We start from the raw sequence: 23,494 nt of genomic DNA, 5'->3' as shown, positions 1-23,494 counted from the left end.
GCATGGAGTATTCGATGAAGCCTTGTGTGCATTATTGTAGCCTATTTTTTTCCTCGAAGGAAATTAACAAATCCTGCAAAAAAATATAGGTTACAGGCACATAACATATGAGCTATGCTCAGAGCGAGAAGGAGAAATTGTTGACAATTCACTCACATTCTCTGCAGGACACTCGACCCCCGCCATATATAATCAAATCTTTGGGTCAGTAAGATTTATATATTGAAAGAAAAGTCTTATATGTACCAATACTGTATTTATTTGATCAAAAATGCATTCAAAAACAGTTATAGTCAAATATTATATAAGTACTAAATGAGATTAGCACATAACCATATTTGTTATTCATTTAATGCAGCCTGTAAAGTCACATTTAAAGTGCCATTAAATGGTAAACATTAGGGTCCTGACAGTTTCTTCCTCATATTTAAGATAAGTTGTCCACTCTCTTCGCTGGCCTCAGAATGAGAATCCCTAGATCTTGCCAGTCAAATAGACAGGCCTACAAATGAATGATTTGAGCGCTAGTCTGTAGTTCCTCTGTTCACCAAGAGATGGCGCTGTGAAGAATCCTGAACGTATTCAGATCAACGTGTTCATCTTCCTGTAGGTGAAGTAACGTTAGAGGACAAAAAACACAAATAAGACTCAACCTAAAACTATGCTGATAACAAGTATGAATTCATTCATAATGTGATTATTCTGCAAGTACTGTTTTAAACAGATGTTTTATCCTTACTGGTAGAGAGAACCACTCAGTACATCAAGAATTCCACCTAAAAACAAACATTACAAGAATATAGTCCAAAAAAGACAAAGTAATCACACACACACACACACACACATATGTATAACTAAAAAATAATAGTGTTATGTTTCAGCATAAGCTAAGCGACTTGTGATACTCAAAAATTCTCAAATTAATCAAGAGCCTGCATCCTATTAATAGCAGCATCATACCTGGCTGGCAGACCGTTTCACAGATCACAGGACAAATGTAACAGTAGAAACAATCCTGTAGAAGAAAAAGAAAATAAAGGGTGGGTAATGCATAACATGTTCATAGATGTTTTTTTTATTTTTCCCCTGTTAAAATGAAGTGTAGTATGCAGTTGTTTACATACTTTTGGCCTTCATAAATATGATTTTTTTTTATCTTATTAAGAAAGAAAACATACTTCACAGTGATTGCAGTGTGCTGATGTGTCCCCTTCCTCACAAGGACATTTTTCACAGGTACCGCAGTGCTGAGAGGAAAGAGAGAAGTGGACAGAGATAGAGTAGTAAGCTACACCTCTGCTCTTTACTGGGGAGGTTCAGGAAGGGATCACACCAAATTTAGATTTAAGTAAGTTCATGGATAATACTAAAGTTCAGTGGGTTCTGTGTGCGCTAAACACACAAAGTAGTTGAAAAATATGTGAAATACCTCATACACTGATCATCATCATGTTATCGTGAATTGATTGATTTCCAGTGACATTAACTCTTTAACCAATTACTTAAATCAATCAAAATACTACAGACTATTATCAACAAAAGTGGTCTTTTCAGTGCAAAGCTGCATCTGATGTAGCATGATTATTTAATGCTGCCTAAAAGGTGACATGCATATATATTTTTTTACAGCTGTCGCATGATTTTGCATACTATAAATAGCCTACATAAAGTATATAAATTATAGAATCAAAATAATTTATTATATAGCACAACTGCAATATTATGACAAATTATTGTTGATTATTGCTTCTGACTTTGTTACGATGTCTACAGCTTCAGGCTGTCTACACAAAATGGATATGTTGTTTACATCGTAGCAGCACATTTTTGTTAATGAAGAGAGAATCTGTGAGACTGCAGGCCAGTGGCGGAGCCAGGATTTTTTACCAGGGTTGGCCAGGCAGGGGCCAGCAACCAGTCTAGTGTGGAACATAAATCTTCAATATAAAAATGTTTTTGACTATAATGTACTGGACTGTATTATTCCTCACTTCCAGGCATTTTAATAAAGGGGCTCACTAGGTATGTATGCTCATAATTTCTTGTGTGGGTTATTTAAGATGAAGTGAGATTGTGCGCCACATATTTGTGGACTGTTGAAGAGTGTGCACCGTGAGCATAGTAAAACATCTGATGGGACAGGAAAGTGTGTTTTACTGACACATAGTCTAACAGCATCTCATCAGACCACAGTTTACAGTTGTTCTACTGAAGCTCATATGGCTGTTGGAGCTTTTCCACTCTTGTTTGACTTGCACCTGGTGCTGAGGCGAAGTTGAAGTGTGCATCTAAAACGTCTCCTGTTTGATGTGGTCATAAAGAGGTACAGCTTTTTCTGCATCTTAATAAATTTATTTCTTTTCAAGAAAAAAAAAAGGTACAAAAAAGTTTTGAATGAGATGGACAAAATGGTGGACAAGCTTTCATCAGTGGTTGCCACCCACTGGCTCCGGCCCACTGCAGGATTCAGTGAGCAAGCAGACATACTGAACAAACTCTGGAGTTTTATATATAAATTGATTTAGTAAATGTCAATATAAATTGTCCCTTATTTGAAAAGATTAGATCGCTTCTAGAATAAATGTCAATTTCCAACATGGCTAATTAATGCGTAAACTAATACGGTAAAGTATACCATATAAAAACTTTTTTTTTTGAAAATGATAGATTGTTTCACTAGATGAGACTCTTATTCCTTGGCTGGGATCATGTAAAGCCCTTTGGAGCTTCATTGATACCGCAATTTGGACCTTCAACCCATTGGTCCCTGTTGAAGTCCACTTTATAGAGATTTTCTATGACAATGGTTCCTTAATTTATTTTTGACTGAATAAAGAAAGACATGAACATCTTGGATGATATGGGAGTGAATTATCAGGAAATCTTTATTCTGAAAGTGAACTAATCCTTTAAATTTGGGTGCATTTTTGCCCCAGGCCCAGTTAAAAACTCTCTTTAGATGATTAGGGACCGGGGCATGTGCGAGTCAGGAGTGTAAGTGCATTGTCATAGAAGTGTGGTTACCTCACAGAGGGAGCAAAGGGCACAGAAAGAGCCTGAGCTATACATTACATCCTTCGTGGAGACCATCTCTTCTCCCTCTACATTTTCCTCATTGGCAGTTTCTACAAAGGCAGAGAGAGAGAAATTTTTTTAACAAAGATCTTAAATGTTCCTGTCAAAAGCACCCCGCAAAAAGATTGCTATCCATGTTTTCTGTGCACTGATTTGCAGTATAAAATACATAAATAATAAAAAAAGAAGAATATGAAGGAGAGAATGGTTGCTTTTTGATGTTATGCTGCAGATTTGTTGACTCCTCCTCCTGAACTATCAGTAACCCTGTATCGTGCTCTCTTATTGGCTGTTGGTCGTCGCCAATGTCATTTCCTGTCAAAACTAATTTTACACTGAAGTACTATGAATCGCCAACAGATATCTCACTAGCATCAGTGACGCATCACTGCTTCTCTAAGATCACCTCTTTGATAACACACTTATGCGATTGTCACTCACGTGAACAAGCACTGATTTGCCTCAGTTTTCTGCCATTTGTCAGAAATGTCCACAAAACTGTTGATGATTGAATATTGGGGCTAAAATTGTGAGGTGTGTGCCTGTCTTTAGGCCTTGTTGCAGCTGGTTAAGACACTGCTAAGCTCAACTATAAAGCAATCAGTGGACAAGTCCTTAACTGACCCTTCACAGGGAGTTTGATTAACAGTTGATCTGACCAATCATAACACGAAATCTGCTATTTTTGTCCAACAAACCATACAGGAGTAGATTAATGTTATTTGTATAATGTATTGACATTCTGTGAAACAAGATACCTTATGATGTTCATTTATGTTTATTTTGTGGTGGGGCACTTGTATGAGTTGATCGCTTTATGTTTTTAACGCTTCAACTGAGGTTCTACAGAGATTTGTTACAGAAGATTAGAGATCCTCAAAATGGTATTTACTGTTCGAATTTCTTTCAAAATAAAACATTTTAAAAGCTGAGGCTTTGTTTCATACCAAAAGTAACCTGTTCTGTCTTGTCTGTCGTTAAATTGTCATTTTCTTCTTTGCTCCACAATGTAATTTTCACTGTGTGAGAAAGTGTGGCGTGAGAGTGGCATGAATTGTTGCTTTGCAAAGGATAGATTAACGGTTATTCTAAAGAAGAAGTGGAAGCTCTCCTTTTGTTAAAAGAAAAAATGCAAATCAAATCTTCATAGTATCACAAAGTGAGAACACCAACAAGGGCTGTGTTCCAGTTCACTTTTTTTTTTTTTATACCGTCCACTCACTTACTTCCCTTCATTTACTAGGATGTACATAACTGATTAAGCATGAGTGCCCACTACTTGCGGAACCCTTGGAATGGGCTGAATTGGAACGTCCTAAGCCCTTGGTAACTTAGAATCCGCTATGGAGGTGGTTTATTGTTTATATACTTCCCCTTCCAAGTTTGGTTTTGCAGGATTCTATATGTGAATAGATAAGCTTGTTATAAATGTAAAAAAAAAAAAAAACTGTATTATAGGGTTTTTTGGGGTAGGGATAATTTAAAGGGGTTAGTTCACCCATAAATTACTCACCTCAAAGTCATCCTAGGTGTAGATGACTGTGGCGAGTGGGGCGGGGCCGAGAGGCGTGGGAACGAGGAGTGAGGCCAGGTGTAGTGATTGAAGATGAGCTGCACCTGTGCCCCACCGCCAGTATCGAGTCCCACGTAGGAGATGGAAGGATATAAAACTGGAGCGACGACCGTGAAGGACGAGAGAGGACCAGGCCTGGGACATTATTTTATGTTTGCTTTTTATTTTGAGCGCACCAGTCGTCCGTGAGGGGCTGGTGTGCTGTTTTGTGTTTATTTTTCAATTATTAAAGTGATTTTTGATTGTGCGCCGGTTCCCGCCTCCTTCTTCCCGATGTATATGGAGTTCTAATATCGTTACAATGACTTTCTTCTTTCATACGAATCCAGTCAGTTATTTTAATAACCATAAGAAGTTTAATAAAAAGTGCATCTATCAAAAAAAGTATCTCACTTCGGACTCCGGTGGCTGAACAAAGGCCTTCTGTAGCAAATCGATATGTTTTTGTAAGAAAAATATCCATATTTAAATCTTAATAATCACTGTATTCTAGCTTGGGCTCACTGTTGTAAAACGGAAGCAGTTCTGGGTGAATGATGTATGAAGTCAGCGTTGCGCATGTGCCGGTGAGTCTCGTGAAAGCCACCATTTGTTAACAGGAGCAAAAGGAAAGGAAAGGAAAGGAAAACCAGGCTCCTCTTGGCTTGGCTTAGAAATTGTCTGACATTCTTCTTTACAAATCCTCGTTTTGTACTTCTAATTAGTGACTGTTGTTTTGATTTGATCTCTCCACTGCGTTTCAGCATGCGTCACTTCTGAGCACCACATGCGCAAAGCTGACCTCATACGTCGTTACCCGAAACTTCTACGTTTAGAACTGTGAACGCAAGCAAGATTTAAGTGATAATATTTTTTCTTACAAAACACATCGATTTGCTACAGGAGGCCTTTGTTCACCTCCCAGAGCCATGTGAGATTTTTTTTTTTAAATGGATGAGCTTTTTATTAAACTTCTCAAGGACTGATGCAGGGAAACACCCACTGAATGGCATCAAACAGCTTGAAAGATCAAAGACAATTTTTAAAATAACTCCAACTGAATGCGTCTGAAAGTCATAAACACCTAGGATGAGTTCAGGGTGAGTAATTTATGGCTTTATTTACACTTTTGGCTGAACTAACCCTTTAAATGCGATCTACAATGACATCATAGTCGTGTTGCATTGTGGTCCACAGAGCGGCCAGAAGTGTGCATGTGAAGCAGACTCGATCAAAATTGATGGGTCGAGGGTATGTCCATGTCTTCCCTCATCCACTTGACCAAGTGGAATGCACTTCAAAATGGTGGCGGGGATTCCCCCTTTTTTATTTTTTATTCTTATTTTTTGTTTTTATATTAAATTAATTCTTACCATTAAAAATTAAATTTTTATTATCCAGGAGCAGGATTGGACACCCTGTGCCGTGCCTTTATCTTCCCATCTTGTTGTTTAACATAGAAAGACGTCAACTCCAGGGTCACTAAACTCACAGTCTTTCTATATCTGTTGGAACCGCCAGTTGGCTGACTTTATCCCTGCCGTGACCAGTCAGTCAAACCTCTTAAAATGTTATGACATGGATATTCACAGACAGTATGACAACTACCTCAATCCTTTCTACCAACTTTGTCTTTAACTTTGGAACTTCATTTCTCTTAGTGCTACTGCCAAAGTTCACAATATTTCTGATGGTAGTCACATTGACTTTAACGTCCACCTGTACAAACCTCAATGAGCTGACTTCATAGAATTTCTGGCCTCATATTTCTCTGCAGTACAGACTCACCCATAACTGTATCCCTAATCAGAATCTTGTTGCTTTCTTACATTTCTCTAAACACCTTTTTTCTCCAATTGTCTGTCATTTTCTCTGAATCACAGCTGATTTAAGCAAGTATCATTCTCTCATCCCCTCCCTCTCCTTTACTTGATTCTGCTGTCAAGGTCATATACTACTGAAAAAAAGTCAGCAACACTTCAGACACCTGCAAACTATTCAAAGGTTGTTGTACAGGAGATCTCTGCAGCTCCATTCTATCGTATCAATGCGTCTGGCTACTTTCCCACTCCAAGGCCTGGATGACGACACAACACTGAACACTACAAAAGTTGAAGGCTACAGACTAGTGCTGTCAACTTTCTGTCAAGATATTGAAAGATTTAGGTTTAGCTGTAAGGTTTCCTGGAGAGAATATGTATCAAAGTGACTTCGGCTAAACACTGGGGTGCAGGATTCAGTGCTTGGTTCTTTCTTTTTCTTAATGTATATTTCTGTTCTTTTCCCTTTCTGCTCTTATTACTTATAATTTTTGGACCCTGCAGGTTGACACATTTATCTAATGTATCTACTATTAAACACTATTCTTGTTTATGAAACTTAATATAAAATTAATTCTGAAAATGTGTGTAATTAATTACAACAAAACAAGACAACTTGAAGTATTCTGTTTACAGTAACTCAAAGTTTCACACAATCTAGCATTAAAATAAATTGCAAGAACTATCCACCCTGGGACACATGACTATAAAAAATACAGTTACTTCTTCAGAGTCTCCCTTCTCTAAAGGACTTTGTGAAGGGCCGTTTGTGAAGGCATTTAATTGTTCACTTTCATTTGTAACCTCCCAGCAAACAGTGTCCCTTTATCAAGGTGTCGTTCTTAGGGGTGCAAAAATGGAATTTGTTTCCTTATCTTAAAGCAGTTAGTTAAGGGAATGTTAGTTGACATTTGCCACCGAGATCAAAATACGTTTGCTTTGTTGGTTGTTTTTAGATGACAGCTAAAACTCAAATGCTCTTTGGTGCTTCTGAATTTTATGTTGATAACAAACTCTAGGTTTCAGAGTTGGCTGAACAGTTGAGTATATGTAACGCATATACCATGTGTTAGATTTGTGTCAACAACATTCAGCCAGAAAGGACTTCAAGTGTTTGGAATATTTCAGCTGCTGTAGCTTTTCTGATATAGCGAGCTATTTTAGGGCCAATGTGTGACTTCAGAGACTCGCTGAGAGGCATGTCATTGTGGTGAAGACTAACAATGTTTTTTTTTTTTTTTATAATATATTATCAGTATTGATTGATGAATTTTACTAAGTAGTATGTTAAAGTAAACATTACTCAGGAGCATAAATACTGTATTAATTACCATTAAAAAATTTTTTTTATAATTGTTCTTGAGAATTAAGAAAACTTCACGTGTAAGTAAAATTTAATTGAGGTTTCTGAGTTAATATAACATTAACTTTGATTGTGAAGTCTATTTAAAGATTAATTCAATAGTTACCTTCAACAGTATCTTCACCTTCATCTCCAGCCTCCTTGTTATCTTCATCAGCAGTTTCCTCCTCATCTGCCTCTTCCTCTTCCTCACCTGGTGCTCCCTCATCCTCTGTGGCTGTTTCTTCTTCCTCTGTTACCTGTTGTGCTGAATCCTCTTCTTCTGCTAATCCTTCCTCTACTTCTACCTCCTCTTCCTCTGTCTCCTCCTCTTCTGATACTTCTACATCTTCCTCTATATATTCCTCCTCTTCTACCCCTTCTACTTCCTCTTCATCTGCTCCCTCTTCTGCCTCATCTTCTGCAGTGGTTTCTTCTTCCTCTGTTATCTGTTGTGCTGAATCCTCTTCTTCTGCTAATCCTTCCTGTACTTCTACATCTTCCTCTATGTATTCCTCTTCTTCTTCCTCTGCTGCTTCCTCTTCATCTGCTCCCTCTTCTGCAGCGGTTTCTTCTTCCTCTGTTATCCGTTGTGCTGAATCCTCTTCTTCTGCTAATCCTTCCTCTACTTCTACATCCTCTTCCTCCTCCTCTTCTGCTACTTCTACCTCTTCCTCTGTGTATTCTTCTTCTTCCTCTTCATCTATAAATCCTTCTTCCTCATTAACTTCCTCTCCATTGTCTTCATTTTCAGCTTCCTCTGCTTCCCCGTCTCCTCTCACTTCTTCAGATACATCTCCGACCTCCTCCTGATCAGCCACCTCCTCTTTCTCACCTCCAGTAGGGTCCAGACCACTCAGCACCTCGGCTTCCTCATTTCGCAGCCTTTCTTCAGCCTGTACAGAATCCCCGAATGGTCCAGTGCAAAGCAGAGCTACGATAAGGCCTAACAGCCAGCTATGTGAAGCTACCATCTTGCAGTCGCTCCCTCACACAAATAAATTCAAAGAGTTTATAAAAAATGTGTTTGCATCTACCCAAGAAGAGCAGTTTCTTATGGGGTTCAAAGATCCACGATCTTTGGACCAAGTACTTGCAGTCGCTGGATCCACCAGAGAGAATAAGAGAGGTAGTCAAGTGACAGAGAGGGGGCTGGTCTCTTTTGTAAGGTCACATGTACACTCACACCATTCAGAGAATGGTGTAGAACAGAGGAACATACTGAGATGATTGACAGGGCCATATGCACAAGACACACTTCTAATGCCCTTTATTATTACTTCTTTGTCTATGTGAGAGAACATTAGATAAATAGAAGTGCTCATGAGTAATGGAAGATTATAGAAAGGTACAAATCAACTTAAGGACCAACATTACACAAACATAGACCTAACAGAGTAAAGCCAGTCCTATTTTGACCCTCCTTAGGCCTGGCTGGGTCTGTTAGGTGGGAAGCTCTCAATAGTAGCAGTACACTGCATGATCTGACCTTCAATAGATCACTCAGCTGCTGAAACTCCATCCCTCCTTCACTCGCTTATGCTTTCCTATATCAGGTCCTTATCTAAAGGTCACCTCTATACATATGAAGCACTGCATACCCTGATATCTACTGCTGTATGCACCTGCTACCATTTACATCACCAGATGGAGAAAATTAAATGGATTTATATTCACCTTCGGGAAGATTTTCACATCTAAACACTCTCCACATGTTCCTCTAGATAAAAGCATTTTCTTAAAGCAGGATTCTTTCCTAACTCATACCGGAAAACAATGGCACTTTTTGTCCACAAAATCGTAAGAACACATACAGTATACTATATACCTTCTTTGGAGGCATTTTCACTTAAGCATTGCAAGCCATGCTTGATTTTCTTGTGAGTCTTTGACATAGAATGCAATGCATACTTGTTTGCTGGTGCTTAAAACAAATCATTTCCAGAATTGACCTTGAGTTCTTTCTTTATCCCAGTAGTATTAAAAAAAAAATGTTGTTAATACATTTTCTGTTTTTACCCAATATTAACATAAGTTCCTATGGAGACCAGAATAGGACAACAGTTGGGGCTGCTCATTGGTTGCTTAGGAAAACATATACTTAAAAACTCTAAAATCAAGATTGGATCTATTCATACATTTGTATATCTTGATTTCATGGGGTTGTCAAGGATCCTCAAGTATTCTGTGTGTGTTTAGATTGATAGACAGACAGACAGATACTTTTTTCTTATTGGCCTGATGAGCAACAAAACAAGCCATGCAAATTAACAAAAGGATACATATTTTATACAGATACTTAAGAGTTAAAAAGATTTAATAGATTACATTTTCAAGAACATTTGCAAAAGAGTCTGCATTGCTCTGTTCCTCTCATCACTAAATTATAATTCTTGGCTGTCACTAAAGTAAAACCTATTGCCATTTTTTAAGGGACAAACTGTTCAACCCAAACATCCTGTTCCAATGTATAATACATTAACACAGGAAATTAGTGGGGTGTACAAGTCCAGAAAGACCATAGGGATCTCTTTAGTTTTGGAGGGGTGAGAGTTGGGGAAGAGAGAACATGGTGAAGGATCTTTGTTGCCCTGAAATCTGAGATGCAAACTTGGCCACGGAGTCTATTTATCTCCTCCCTCTCTGCTGATGCTGCCAAAACAGTACAATCCTTTAAATAGTTGCATCATGGTTTCAAAATGTATTTTTAAAATGTGATATAAAAAATTATAATAATAAAATATTACAAATAAGACATTGAAGAACTTGTCACCTTAAAAATTGTCATCACAAAATCAAACATAAATATCCAAATATAGAATAAGAAAGTCTCAAACAAAATCTAAGAACATTGTTACAGAATGCAATTACAGTATTAATCTTGAATCTAAAAATGTTTTTCTATATTTAAAATGTAAACAATCTATTGCAGTATTCCAGTTCAATATTTCAGTGCAAAAAGCATTCAATTATAGATTTTTTGTTTGTGTAGTTTTTCAAATAATAAAAACATTTAAACATCCCTATCGAACATTAGACTTATTTCATGTTCTGCAACACGTGTGTCAAGATAAGTGCCAAACTATATAAACAATAAATGGGAGTTGGTCACAGGTTTTTAGCTAAAAAATACAATACAAATACAAAAAAATGAAATACAAAATATAAGTTACAATATGCTATATTGGTTCCCACTGCAGCTTTTAAAGGGATAGTCCACAAAAAATCATTAACTCACCAGTTGCTGGTCCCCATTGACTTCAGTAGTATTTTTTTCATGCTATGGAACTCTCTGTGGACCAGCAACTGTTCGTTTGTCAATAATCTTCAAAATTTCTTCTTTTATGTTCAGCAGAAGAAAGAAATTCATTCAACTTGAGCATGAGTAAATTATGACCATTTCCATTTTTTTAGGTTAACTATCCCTTTAAGCCATTAATCAAGAACATTTCTTTATTTTTATTATAAAGAATTTATTCTATGAAATCAGATCCTAAGAAAACGGTTACCCTGACCTTATAATGAAACCTAACGATAAAAGTAATCTATGAATGTAACATGACATAATTGACCTTCTAGTGTACAGTGAGTTCAAGGACAGTCTGTGCCCTGTTCTCTTCCCATGATCACATGGAAAACCAGGACAGGTCATTTGGGAGCACTAAACTTGTAAGAGCAGGATGAACCAAGAAAAGACCAGGATGACCAGTTTAAAAATGGAAACCAGAACAATACGGAGAGTTTTCTGACAGGTTTCACTAGCTCTCTGCAGCGTCTTGGTTCTTGTGTCCGTGAAAGTGAGATATGAAGACGAATACAGGAAAGTAGAATTTTTTTTTTTTTTTTTTCATTTCTCGATGGAGGCTGAAATGACAGCTGATGACAAAAAGATGAAATATCAGTTTAGGCTGGAAATGAAAAATATACAAACACACACACACACACACACACACATATATATCACTTCCCTACAGGTACTGTTTACTAACAAGGTGACAGTGCCAACTACTGGCCCAGCATACGTTAAACAGCACGTATTTTGGCCATTTTGGCAGATATCTGTAAATGCAAATTATTTTTAAAAAGGTTGTTGTGTACACGTGAAACCTTTTTAAAATGCACTTTTCAGTTTTTGACTATTTTTTCGTGTAAACATAGCCTAAAGCTGTGGTTCAAAATGGGGCCCGTTCTTCATACATCTCTAACTCGGTTAGCTAGATTTGATTGTTGATGATTTAGCATGATAATGGATCATCTGGTTCTTTGAAGCACATCCTGGACTTGCTGTCATAGCAACAGGTCCAAAACCATAAACCTGCTCGGGAACAGGCTTATTTCATGAAAACAGCATTAGATCTCATATTTTTAATCAGAACTGATCATTAGAAAGAGTATCCTATAATAATTTTAAATAATAATAATTTAAACATGAATTTAAAGATAATATAATAATGTTGTGTAGTCCATAATAGCCTACTATAGACAGCCAGTTTTACTCAATGAAATTTGAATTTGTCAAAAAATGATTACTTCATAATTGTATTCGAGTCTTACATACATTCTATACAGATAATGTAGTCGTGCATTAATATGAGTTATGAACGCTATTATGGGAGTGGTTTGATGAAGCACAGGAGAAGCAGATAACATGATATTGACCCTAAAGAAACTTTATTAATGATGTCACTTAACAAATCTGTCCATATATAAAATTCAATGAATAGCCAATTACTACATTGAAATAAAAATGTAAAGTCTTTATTATTGTATAATATTATAAATTGTGAGTCAAAATAATTTTAAATCATGTAAAATAATAATAATAATAAAAACAGTGCACATTTCATTTATCTATTATAACATTTATTTAGTTTTGTTCGCTTGGTTTCCTTATAAAAGTCTAGAAATTTGTCAAGTTTTTCGCCAGGTGTTTTTTTTATTGTATGATGTCATGAGGTTGCCATCTTGCTGCCAGCCAATCGCTGCATTGCTGATCATGGTGTGGAGTATCGATACATAGCCCCTTTTAAACCAACCAATGAACACGCAATTATCTCAGATAACTCAGTCCAGTCATCCTAATCATCAACAACAGGTTGCGTTCGAAGAACCGAATTAGCCAGATCCTGATTAGATCATGGATAGGATATTTCATCTCAGATGTAATAAGCGAATTACGAAGAACGGGCCCCTGGTTGTTGACAAATTGTAGTTTACAACTAGTATATTTTCGTTGTTCTTTTTATAATTAAAAGCAATAATAATAATATCAACAGTTCAACTCATGAAAATATAATTGCAATTAAAAATTTTATGCAGGCAGACAGACAGCAATATAGATAGTTTTAATATAAAAAGTACTAAAAAAATATATGAAATATTTTATATTTATCCTTGCATATAAAGTGACTACTAAAATCAGAGAACCATGAATATGTGAATATGCTCTTAAATGATAGAAATATTAATTTAGAATCCCAGGGGAACTTTCATTCATTTATTTATTTATTTGAACCCTTCTCTTAAATGATCGCTTATTATTTTAGCATGCAAGAAACATCATGCTAAAATATATTTGAGTATTGTGCCAGAAGCAGGGGTACCTTTGCGAGTCGGGTGTGATTTAGGGCTCTTCACTGTACTGCTCTGAGACAGAGCTTCCATAATCCACTGAAGAGAAGATGTGCAGAACTCCATCTGAACACAGGGGAGCATTCATCTATCAACAACAGCTAGATATAGTTGATATGCAGCATAATACAGATATCACATCATGTGCCCTTACATCGGATTCTAGTGCTCGCAGTCTGCGGTCAACATCTCTGATCTCACCAACCTGTTTAATGATACCATCCACTCTGAAACACATCAACATTCTGCTTCAATCTGATGAACAACAATTTTTGATCACATTTTGATTTGATTTATCTGACTCCGATTACCTGCTTTTTGTAGCAGGTAAAAAGGTTTTTATTTTTTCAAACCTCATTGTATAATGTATCTTTAAATGTTTTGAAATGTAAGTCTGTTGTACTGTTATTAAAAGCTCAATGATTACATTACAAGCTATCAGAATTTCAACTAACTTTAAGCCGTATAAAATTACCATCTGCACCAAATAATTGTTTTTTTTTTGTAATCTTACTATGCTGCCCATGACTCAAGGAAAATGTGGCAAGGCCTAGCACACATCACAGACTACAAAGGCGGGATATCTGCAAATAGCTCTGTATCTCATCATGTTTTGAAGCCCTGAACACTCTGCACTTTGCTCATAACACATTCGACTGATAATCATGGACAATTTAAACATTAGACTTTACAGTGACACATTTTCAATATTTACGGGCAAAATGAATGCTCCTGAGCATTAAACTGTCCCAGATAAATATTCAAATACTTCATCATTTACAGTTTTTTTCAGTCGCTAACAAGCATTTGTCCAAGCAGTTGTCACATTTTCAAAACTCTAAACACAATTAGCACAGCATCTGTCTATTGTGGCCATACCATTCACACATTTCATGTCGTTTTCACACAGTATGGAGTCATTGAACACATTTCCACAATGCTTACATTTTCTGAACATACAAGCTATACCTCCCAAAAAAATTATGGATCGTTTTTGTAGTATTTACAAATGTTAACACACAACATCCCACAATAGCAAAAACAATGTTCCAAATCTTAGATACAGTATAAAAACCTCTGCTTCTGCGATGATATCAGTTCAAAAACAAATTATCTTAGCTGATTTATGTTGTGTAAATTGGGCAAACCACAAGTGATTCCAATCCGGCTTAGACTCAATGGCAGGGGTTATTTTTTTCTATTACATTGACACTTATACAATAAAAGGAGGACTTTGAGTGATATTTTTGGAAACAGAAACAGAAAAAGACAAACACTGTAATGTATGGACGAGGAAAAGTAAGAGCAAGGGGCCCAGTGAGAGGAGCAGGAGCAGTGAGAGATGCAGTGAGAGGAGCAGGAGCAGTGAGAGGAGCAGTGAGAGGAGCAGTGAGAGATGCAGTGAGAGGAGCAGTGAGAGGAGCAGTGAGAGGAGCAGTGAGAGGAGCAGGAGCAGTGAGAGGAGCAGTGAGAGGAGCAGGAGCAGTGAGATGAGCAGTGAGAGGAGCAGGAGCAGTGAGAGATGCAGTGAGAGGAGCAGTGAGAGGAGCAGTGAGAGATGCAGTGAGAGGAGCAGTGAGAGGAGCAGTGAGAGGAGCAGTGAGAGGAGCAGGAGCAGTGAGAGGAGCAGTGAGAGGAGCAGGAGCAGTGAGATGAGCAGTGAGAGGAGCAGGAGCAGTGAGAGATGCAGTGAGAGGAGCAGGAGCAGTGAGAGGAGCAGTGAGAGGAGCAGTGAGAGATGCAGTGAGAGGAGCAGTGAGAGGAGCAGTGAGAGGAGCAGTGAGAGGAGCAGGAGCAGTGAGAGGAGCAGTGAGAGGAGCAGGAGCAGTGAGATGAGCAGTGAGAGGAGCAGGAGCAGTGAGAGATGCAGTGAGAGGAGCAGGAGCAGTGAGAGGAGCAGTGAGAGGAGCAGTGAGAGATGCAGTGAGAGGAGCAGTGAGAGGAGCAGTGAGAGGAGCAGTGAGAGGAGCAGGAGCAGTGAGAGGAGCAGTGAGAGGAGCAGGAGCAGTGAGATGAGCAGTGAGAGGAGCAGGAGCAGTGAGAGATGCAGTGAGAGGAGCAGGAGCAGTGAGAGGAGCAGTGAGAGGAGCAGTGAGAGATGCAGTGAGAGGAGCAGTGAGAGGAGCAGTGAGAGGAGCAGTGAGAGGAGCAGGAGCAGTGAGAGGAGCAGTGAGAGGAGCAGGAGCAGTGAGATGAGCAGTGAGAGGAGCAGGAGCAGTGAGAGATGCAGTGAGAGGAGCAGGAGCAGTGAGAGGAGCAGTGAGAGGAGCAGTGAGAGATGCAGTGAGAGGAGCAGTGAGAGGAGCAGTGAGAGGAGCAGTGAGAGGAGCAGGAGCAGTGAGAGGAGCAGTGAGAGGAGCAGGAGCAGTGAGATGAGCAGTGAGAGGAGCAGGAGCAGTGAGAGATGCAGTGAGAGGAGCAGGAGCAGTGAGAGGAGCAGTGAGAGGAGCAGTGAGAGATGCAGTGAGAGGAGCAGTGAGAGGAGCAGTGAGAGGAGCAGTGAGAGGAGCAGTGAGAGAAGCAGTGAGAGGAGCAGTGAGAGGAGCAGGAGCAGTGAGAGGAGCAGTGAGAGGAGCAGGAGCAGTGAGATGAGCAGTGAGAGGAGCAGGAGCAGTGAGAGATGCAGTGAGAGGAGCAGTGAGAGGAGCAGGAGCAGTGAGAGATGCAATGAGAGGAGCAGTGAGAGGAGCAGTGAGAGGAGCAGGAGCAGTGAGAGATGCAGTGAGAGATGCAGTGAGAGGAGCAGGAGCAGTGAGAGATGCAGTGAGAGATGCAGTGAGAGATGCAGTGAGAGGAGCAGTGAGAGATGCAGTGAGAGGAGCAGTGAGAGGAGCAGGAGCAGTGAGAGATGCAGTGAGAGGAGCAGTGAGAGATTGTTTTTATTTTACCCCCCTTTTTTATCTGGGCTTTTTTGTTGTTGTTGTTTTTTGGTTCAGAATGCTCGTATGTGTTTCATGGATATTTTGTTCACTGTAAGCAATACTGTCAAACCTTTTCTGTTCTATCATACCGTGTTTCTACTGTACCTCCTGCAGTAAACAGTAAAGGAAAAAAATAGCTTTTTACTGGAATGCTTTTGAATGTGAACATTACTGTATATTTGGACATACAGTTCCTAACCAAGAAATTTAGTGTAAAACAATGAATTTGCATGTTTTGCATGCAAATACCTGTAAAACTGAGACTGAAAAGTCTATGCAGTTTTTGTAATGTCAACAATAGCCAGTATTCTGAAACCTGGTGTACTTTGATTGACTGCATGTACCTTTTGAAGTGAAAACAAGTGTTATTCTTTGACAGAATAATTTAATTTTGAGTCAGATTTCCAGTGTTTTGGTAAAGTTGGTGTGTGCAGAGAAAGATGTGTTCTATTTTGAAATGAAGACTTAGTATATATTTAACAAAATGTGTTTTTGAGAAGAAAATTATCCATTTGGCCAATTGTGTTTTGTAGGTGTGAGTCTGTGTTAAGAGTTTAGAAAAAGTATCTGAAGTATGGTTAAGCGCTTGTTAGCGATTGAAAAAAACTGTAAGGAACATCAAATTCTTATTTCAGAAGGTTGATTGACTTACTTAGCAGTCATGCGCTTTAGCCTCTCAGAGTCAGTCCCTCTTTGTTTTTTGCTCTCGATAGTCAGAAAATTCTCCTTCTGGAAGGTCTCCCATTTCACCAGCTTGTTAGCATCTTTACCCTTTAACTGCAGTGCTATTATAAAATGCAAATGCACAATTTTTACTTTACATCACATTTCATCTTCAACAAGTCTGCTTGAACTGCAGTTAATTTCTAACTTTACCAAATCGGTGGATTTTGGTGGATGGAACTTTGCGTAAGTTTCTTTTGATTAAGAGGTTGATGTGGGATAGGATGATGAACGGTGGAGCGAGTGTTGGACGGGAATGATACTCCACTATCAGATTATACCGCTGAAACTTCCAGTATGTGTCGCTGCGCTCCTGAACCTTAGAGAAGGTGTAGCTACAGAAACAAACACAAAGAGAATAGAAATACATGGATGGATGGATAATTTGATGGCTACATACAGCAGATGATTGACTAAAACAAATACCTGAATGTGGCGATGAGCAGGTTGACTAGAAGGATGTTGGTGACTAGCAGGAATATGACCAGCAAAATGACCACAAGCCAGTTGTGGCTGGTGTCTCTACATGGCTCTTTCCCTTCATTAATCAGTGTCAGATTATCGGTGCAGTCTCTATCCCAATTCTTTCCAGCTTAACACACACAGATACAATATCGTCAATGGATGTTAACAAAGTTGTGAAATATTATTAGTTGTAAATTTAAAGGAATAGTTCAGCCTAAAGTGGATAAGTATTCATCCTCAAGCCATCCAAGATATAGATGAATTTGTTTCTTCATCAAAACAGATTTGGAGAAGTTTAGCACTACTTGACTTGCTCACCAATGGATCCTCTGCAGAGAATGGGTGCCGTCAGAATTTAATTATTTAATTTCAAACATGCAGCTTTTTGCTTCACAAGATGTTAACTGATGGAATGAAGTAGTGTGACTTATTTGTTAAATATTGTGATTTTTTATTTTTTTTCAGTTGCTTGGACTCTCATCCCATTCACTGCAGAGGATCGATTGGATCCATTCTCCAAATCTATTTCAATGAAGAAAATTTTAATTTTAAGGTGAACTATTTCTGTGTAAATCAGAAGTGAACATACTGTCTATTTCTTCCACAGGAATCTGTCCAAATATATGCAAATATGGTCTGTACAAGACTCTTCGAAACGCTCTGTCAGGGCTTGGGTCGTATTGGTACAATAGAGCTTGATTGGCCACTCCATACGCACTCAGCCACACCGCCAGGAAGAATAAGAAGAAGAATGCATCCTTTATCTGTGGTTCATTCATAAGAAATAAAAAAAGGAGTGAGATGTGAAATGTCTCCAATTGTTACTTTAATTTTTGTTTAAATTTAATTTTAAGCATTTTTTATCTGTAAACAGTTGACACAATGGGATTTTAGTGGTGTAGAAGTCTTTAAGGTTTGGAGGGCTTTTAAAAGCATGAAATTAATCTTTATTTTTCAGGATGCTTTCCTGGGGAGGTCTTGATTTTATGGTAATGCATTGCATACATAACAGGGGTTAAAGCAAAAAAAAAAAAAAAACCTGAGCTTGAACTTTTTTCTGGGGATGGGGCAGCACATGCAGTGACTGCGGCAACTTTAACATTTCAAAGGATACTATGGCAAAGTTATTGCTTTATTTATTCAAACTGATTTTCATTTTCATGAATATGTGGTTGACCTGAAGAATGAAAGCTGTTTCATACACTTGGAAAATTATGAGCTATATCACCACTTATCGACACTATGGGTGTGACAATCCATTTAACTCACCAGATGAGACAAAATACAGATACTTGGTTTAATAGAACATGACAATAATTTAATACTATTTTTAAAGAAATTTTCAATGACAAAATATTTGTCTTTTAATTACTAAAAGTTAAACAAAGCAGTTGTATTTAAAAATATTTTAACTAATCTATGGCTGTAACTAATGATTATTTTGGTAATCAAGTAATCTGATTATTTTAACAACTGAGTAATCTGATATTTTTTAGTAACAAAAACAGACCTAAGTGAAAACCAGGCTTTAGTATGACTATTTATATACAGGTCCTTCTCAAAAAATTAGCATATTGTGATAAAAGTTCATTATTTTCCGTAATGTAATGATAAAAATTAAACTTTCATATATTTTAGATTCATTGCACACCAACTGAAATAGTTCAGGTCTTTTATTGCTTTAATACTGATGATTTTGGCATACAGTTCATGAAAACCCAAGGTTCTCTAAACGAGCTATTAACCTAATCATCTGAATCAACTAATTAACTCTAAACACCTGCAAAAGATTCCTGAGGCTTTTAAAAACTCCCAGCCTGGTTCATTACTCAAAACCGCAATCATGGGTAAGACTGCCGACCTGACTGCTGTCCAGAAGGCCATCATTGACACCCTCAAGCGAGAGGGTAAGACACAGAAAGCAATTTCTGAATTAATAGGCTGTTCCCAGAGTGCTGTATCAAGGCACCTCAGTGGGAAGTCTGTGGGAAGGAAAAAGTGTGGCAAAAAACGCTGCACAACGAGAAGAGGTGACCGGACCCTGAGGAAGATGGAGAAGGACCGATTACAGACCTTGGGGGACCTGCGGAAGCAGTGGACTGAGTCTGGAGTAGAAACATCCAGAGCCACCGTGCACAGGCGTGTGCAGGAAATGGGCTACAGAGAAGCAGCACTGGACTGTTGCTCAGTGGTCCAAAGTACTTTTTTCGGATGAAAGCAAATTTTGCATTTCATTCGGAAATCAAGATGCCAGAGTCTGGAGGAAGACTGGGGAGAAGGAAATGCCAAAATGCCTGAAGTCCAGTGTCAAGTACCCACAGTCAGTGATGGTCTGGGGTGCCATGTCGGCTGCTGGTGTTGGTCCACTGTGTTTTATCAAGGGCAGGGTCAATGCAGCTAGCTATCAGGAGATTTTGGAGCACTTCATGCTTCCATCTGCTGAAAAGCTTTATGGAGATGAAGATTTCGTTTTTCAGCACGACCTGCCACCTGCTCACAGTGCCAAAACCACTGGTAAATGGTTTACTGACCATGGTATTACTGTGCTCAATTGGCCTGCCAACTCTCCTGACCTGAACCCCATAGAGAATCTGTGGGATATTGTGAAGAGAAAGTTGAGAGACGCAAGACCAAACACTCTGGATGAGCTTAAGGCCGCTATCGAAGCATCCTGGGCCTCCATTGAAGCAGTCATTTCTGCAAAAGGATTCCCGACCAAGTATTGAGTGCATAACTGAACATAATTATTTGAAGGTTGACTTTTTTTGTATTAAAAACACTTTTCTTTTATTGGTCGGATGAAATACGCACATTTTTTGAGATAGGAATTTTGGGTTTTCATGAGCTGCATGCCAAAATCATCAGTATTAAAACAATAAAAGACCTGAAATATTTAAGTTGGTGTGCAATGAATCTAAAATATATGAAAGTTTAATTTTTATCATTACATTATGGAAAATAATGAACTTTTATCACAATATGCTAATTTTTTTAGAAGGACCTGTATAAACCAACGATGATGCAATAATAGTTGGCTCATGATTGCATTGAACAACACATTTAAAATAATGGAATATGCCTATAAATAATATGAACATAACCAACTTAAGCACATTATGTATTAAAACACTCGCAGAAGGCGCCAACGGCCTGATGACATTTCACTGTACAGCGTGATTAAACGATTTTTGGCCACATGCAGAATTGTGATGTACAATACATATGTACCTAAATGGCATATTTAGACATATGTTGGTGTATTATCCTGTTTTGGCAAAGATTTATGAATTATTTACGTTACAAATTTAATGAGATAATGCACATCGTTGTTCAAGATGAATGTTAATTCACATTCACAGCATATACAGCATATACAGAGAAATTCCCAGTAATTTATTCACTGGTAAATTACTGGAAAGTTACCATTAATAGATCATGTGTGAACAGGACATTTAAAAAATCCCGGTAAATGTGTTCTGGCAATCACATCGTTCTTATGGAGATGACATGTTTAATCAGAGCTCTTTACAAAGCTCCACTGCTTCATAATTAGCTTTTCTATGTAAATACGTGCTAGATGGACATCACTGGCCTTTGCGCCTCACAGCTTTTTGTTGTGCTTCTCCATTCATCAGGGCTGCGACTCCGCAGTTGGATACTACATGCGTCTCGTGTTTATAAGAGCAAAACATTCTGATTGGCTAGTAATGTTAGATTGGTTGAGAGTGAAAGCTGCTCCTCTCTTACCATTGTTAGGTGAACTCAGGAACTCAAAAGTGATACTCAACAAGACTTTTTTTTTTTTAATGTATGATTCTTTTTTTTGCAGCCAAATGCTGCACGCCGGAAGTCCGTCACGGTGCCGGAGAACTTTAAGCACTGTACATAATCATTTTTGCTGGATGGCATCTATAGAGCTTAATTATCACTTTGATCGGCTCTCTGATTGTCTCACCATTTTGCCAAGTATGATGATTTTGGGACCCAGCTGTCTGTGAATGGCAAAAATATGGATGAGTCGGAGCGTGAAGACCATGTAGTCCATACACAGTATACCGCGTCCCATGTTGAATGAAAAACGGAACATCCTAAAACAGGCATAAAAGTAGGAAAGAATATAGTTTTAGCATCATTACTCCAGTCTTCAGTGTCAGGTGATCCTTCAGAAATCATTCTAATACTGCTCACAACATATTTCTTATTAAAATTTAGCGTTGCTAAATATTTTAGTGGACTGTCAAGCATTACCTGCAGCACAATCCAGCAATAAAGAGGGAAATGGCAAGAACATCAAACTTATTCCAAACATCCTGAATATACAGCATCAACCTCTGACAAAACTTCTTATTCCCCACAATGAATGTCTGGGAGTGAAAGAGAACAAAAAAAATAATCATTATACTTGAATTAAAATTATTTCATTGCATCACTTGTTTGATATATTGTACAGGAAAACCAGGAAGTAATTTGAGAAATGCAGCATCTACCTCTCGAATCTCCTCGCAGACGATCGTGAACACCCAGAAATACAGCACATACTCAGAAGCAGCAGGGCCTTCAGGCGGAGGCTGCTTGAAGTCGACCAATAGCACGTAGGCGTACAGAAACAGGAAGAGGAAGTACGTCACAACGTTGCCAATGAATGAAGTGACAGGGGCGTACCAGAACTGCTTCCACCGGGAAACCCAAAATGGGATCTTCTTGGATCGGAAACTTGTAGCAGTACCTGCTTACAGGAAGGAGTTAACAGGGAAGCCAATAAGAAAGACCTATTTTGGCCAACCAGATCAAGAACTGGAAACAAAATCAGTCCAGTGGGTTTTAAAATAAAAAACATACCTTTTGTTGGACGCCTGATGTTATTTGAGTCCTCGTGATCGCCTTCACTGCTAAATATTTTAAGAAGATAATGGATAAAGACATGTTTGTCTACAGAGATCTTATATTAATGCACGTATCATATAAAACCCAATTTACTGGTGTTTGATGTCAGCGAAGGAGAAAACAGTCTCTCCGTAATTACAGTCTGTTGCTGAAGGTGGAGGTGCCATCACTGATTTAACTTCTTCTGCATTCTCTTCTTTTCTGTAAAGAAGATATCTCAGTCATTCTTACTAAGCAGTGTATTTTCAAAGTGTAATATATTAAATTACATTTTGTATAAATGGAAATACTAGTTCATAATTTCACTTTTAGTTAATGGTTCTGTTAAGCTATTAAGACATTTTCCATGTGCTACTTTTTTTTGGTAATTAAGTCAGTTTATTTCTTACTGTACTTTTCAGGTCTTGTTGACCCAGATGAGGGTTAAAAACCATTTTGATTGTTTTTTTTTTAAAGTTTTATTTTGTATGTTCAAAATGTCTTCCCACAACACAGCAAAAACAGTTCAAAAAAAGTAGTGATCGACCGATATAGATTTTTAATAATCGATACCGATACCAATTATTTGCATGTTTATGTGCCTGATAACTGATGTGCAGAACCGATATTTATTAACTGTTATAAAGTAAATAAATGACAGGGTGAAAAAAAGAAGATACTTCACTTTGGTTTTTCCTCTTTTTGGTCATCAACTTTTTTTTTTAAGTGTTGAAAATTAGTATTTCATGTTAAACTTAATCTGTATATTACAATAAAAACATTTTATTTATAAAAAGCATCAACAGCAATGTAGGAATGTTCCCTTGAACAGTAAAGAAACCAACACCCCATGCCACAGTTCGGAACGATTCCCCATCGAGCCATTAGTGCGTCATAAAACACAGTCATGGTGCCGAAATGGCTAAAGGAGATGTCACCCCCCTTTCCCTTTTTGTGCCGGTCTAATCTCATACCAGCGATGCCAGGAGAGCAGGAAAAGTTTTCTCCTTGTTTCCCAACCTTAAGACCAAATGGCCAAGAAACCTTGTGGTGACCCCAATGCATAAATCCCCAGCCTTATCAGAAAACAAAGGATGCTAAG

At 38.1% G+C, this 23,494-nt stretch overlaps 2 protein-coding genes across 7 annotated transcripts in view; both read right to left on the bottom strand.

Moving 5' to 3' along the window:
• Positions 1–234: 234 nt before the first annotated feature.
• Positions 235–9,941, bottom strand: LOC113111987 (cilia- and flagella-associated protein 251). 3 transcript variants are annotated; one of them, XM_026277308.1, is made up of 7 exons: positions 8,413–9,941; positions 7,917–8,274; positions 3,025–3,125; positions 1,179–1,247; positions 961–1,015; positions 740–776; positions 235–604 (listed from the first exon to the last, which is right to left on the bottom strand). In XM_026277308.1, the coding sequence occupies exons 1-7, from the start codon at positions 8,761–8,763 to the stop codon at positions 583–585; spliced, it is 993 nt and encodes a 330-aa protein (XP_026133093.1). In that variant the 5' UTR covers positions 8,764–9,941; the 3' UTR covers positions 235–582. The 3 variants fall into 3 exon arrangements, with proteins under 3 accessions (XP_026133093.1, XP_026133091.1, XP_026133092.1); XM_026277306.1 differs by having other exon boundaries at positions 238–604; positions 7,917–9,941; XM_026277307.1 differs by having other exon boundaries at positions 238–604; positions 7,935–9,941.
• Positions 9,942–11,632: 1,691 nt separating this feature from the next.
• LOC113111985 (transient receptor potential cation channel subfamily M member 4-like) overlaps positions 11,633–23,494 on the bottom strand; it is a 51,040-nt gene continuing 39,178 nt past the window's right edge. For 2 of the 4 annotated variants that reach the window (XM_026277296.1, XM_026277298.1), the window contains exons 17-28: positions 22,507–22,614; positions 22,369–22,418; positions 22,017–22,258; positions 21,778–21,893; positions 21,485–21,617; positions 18,119–18,293; positions 17,491–17,656; positions 17,218–17,399; positions 16,994–17,126; positions 13,575–13,647; positions 13,393–13,486; positions 11,633–11,665 (exon numbers count right to left, since the gene is read on the bottom strand). In XM_026277296.1, coding sequence (XP_026133081.1) covers positions 11,637–11,665; positions 13,393–13,486; positions 13,575–13,647; positions 16,994–17,126; positions 17,218–17,399; positions 17,491–17,656; positions 18,119–18,293; positions 21,485–21,617; positions 21,778–21,893; positions 22,017–22,258; positions 22,369–22,418; positions 22,507–22,614 — 1,501 coding nt within the window. In that variant the 3' untranslated portion in view covers positions 11,633–11,636. The remainder of the gene's footprint in view (positions 11,666–13,392; positions 13,487–13,574; positions 13,648–16,993; positions 17,127–17,217; positions 17,400–17,490; positions 17,657–18,118; positions 18,294–21,484; positions 21,618–21,777; positions 21,894–22,016; positions 22,259–22,368; positions 22,419–22,506; positions 22,615–23,494) is intronic. The other 2 variants (XM_026277299.1, XM_026277297.1) reach the window with 1 other exon arrangement.

Source organism: Carassius auratus, chromosome 12 (assembly GCF_003368295.1).
Source record: "Carassius auratus strain Wakin chromosome 12, ASM336829v1, whole genome shotgun sequence".
NCBI classification, from domain to species: Eukaryota; Metazoa; Chordata; class Actinopteri; order Cypriniformes; family Cyprinidae; genus Carassius; species Carassius auratus.
Note: the sequence above shows the minus strand (reverse complement) of the source record. Positions and strands in the feature narration are given on the sequence as shown.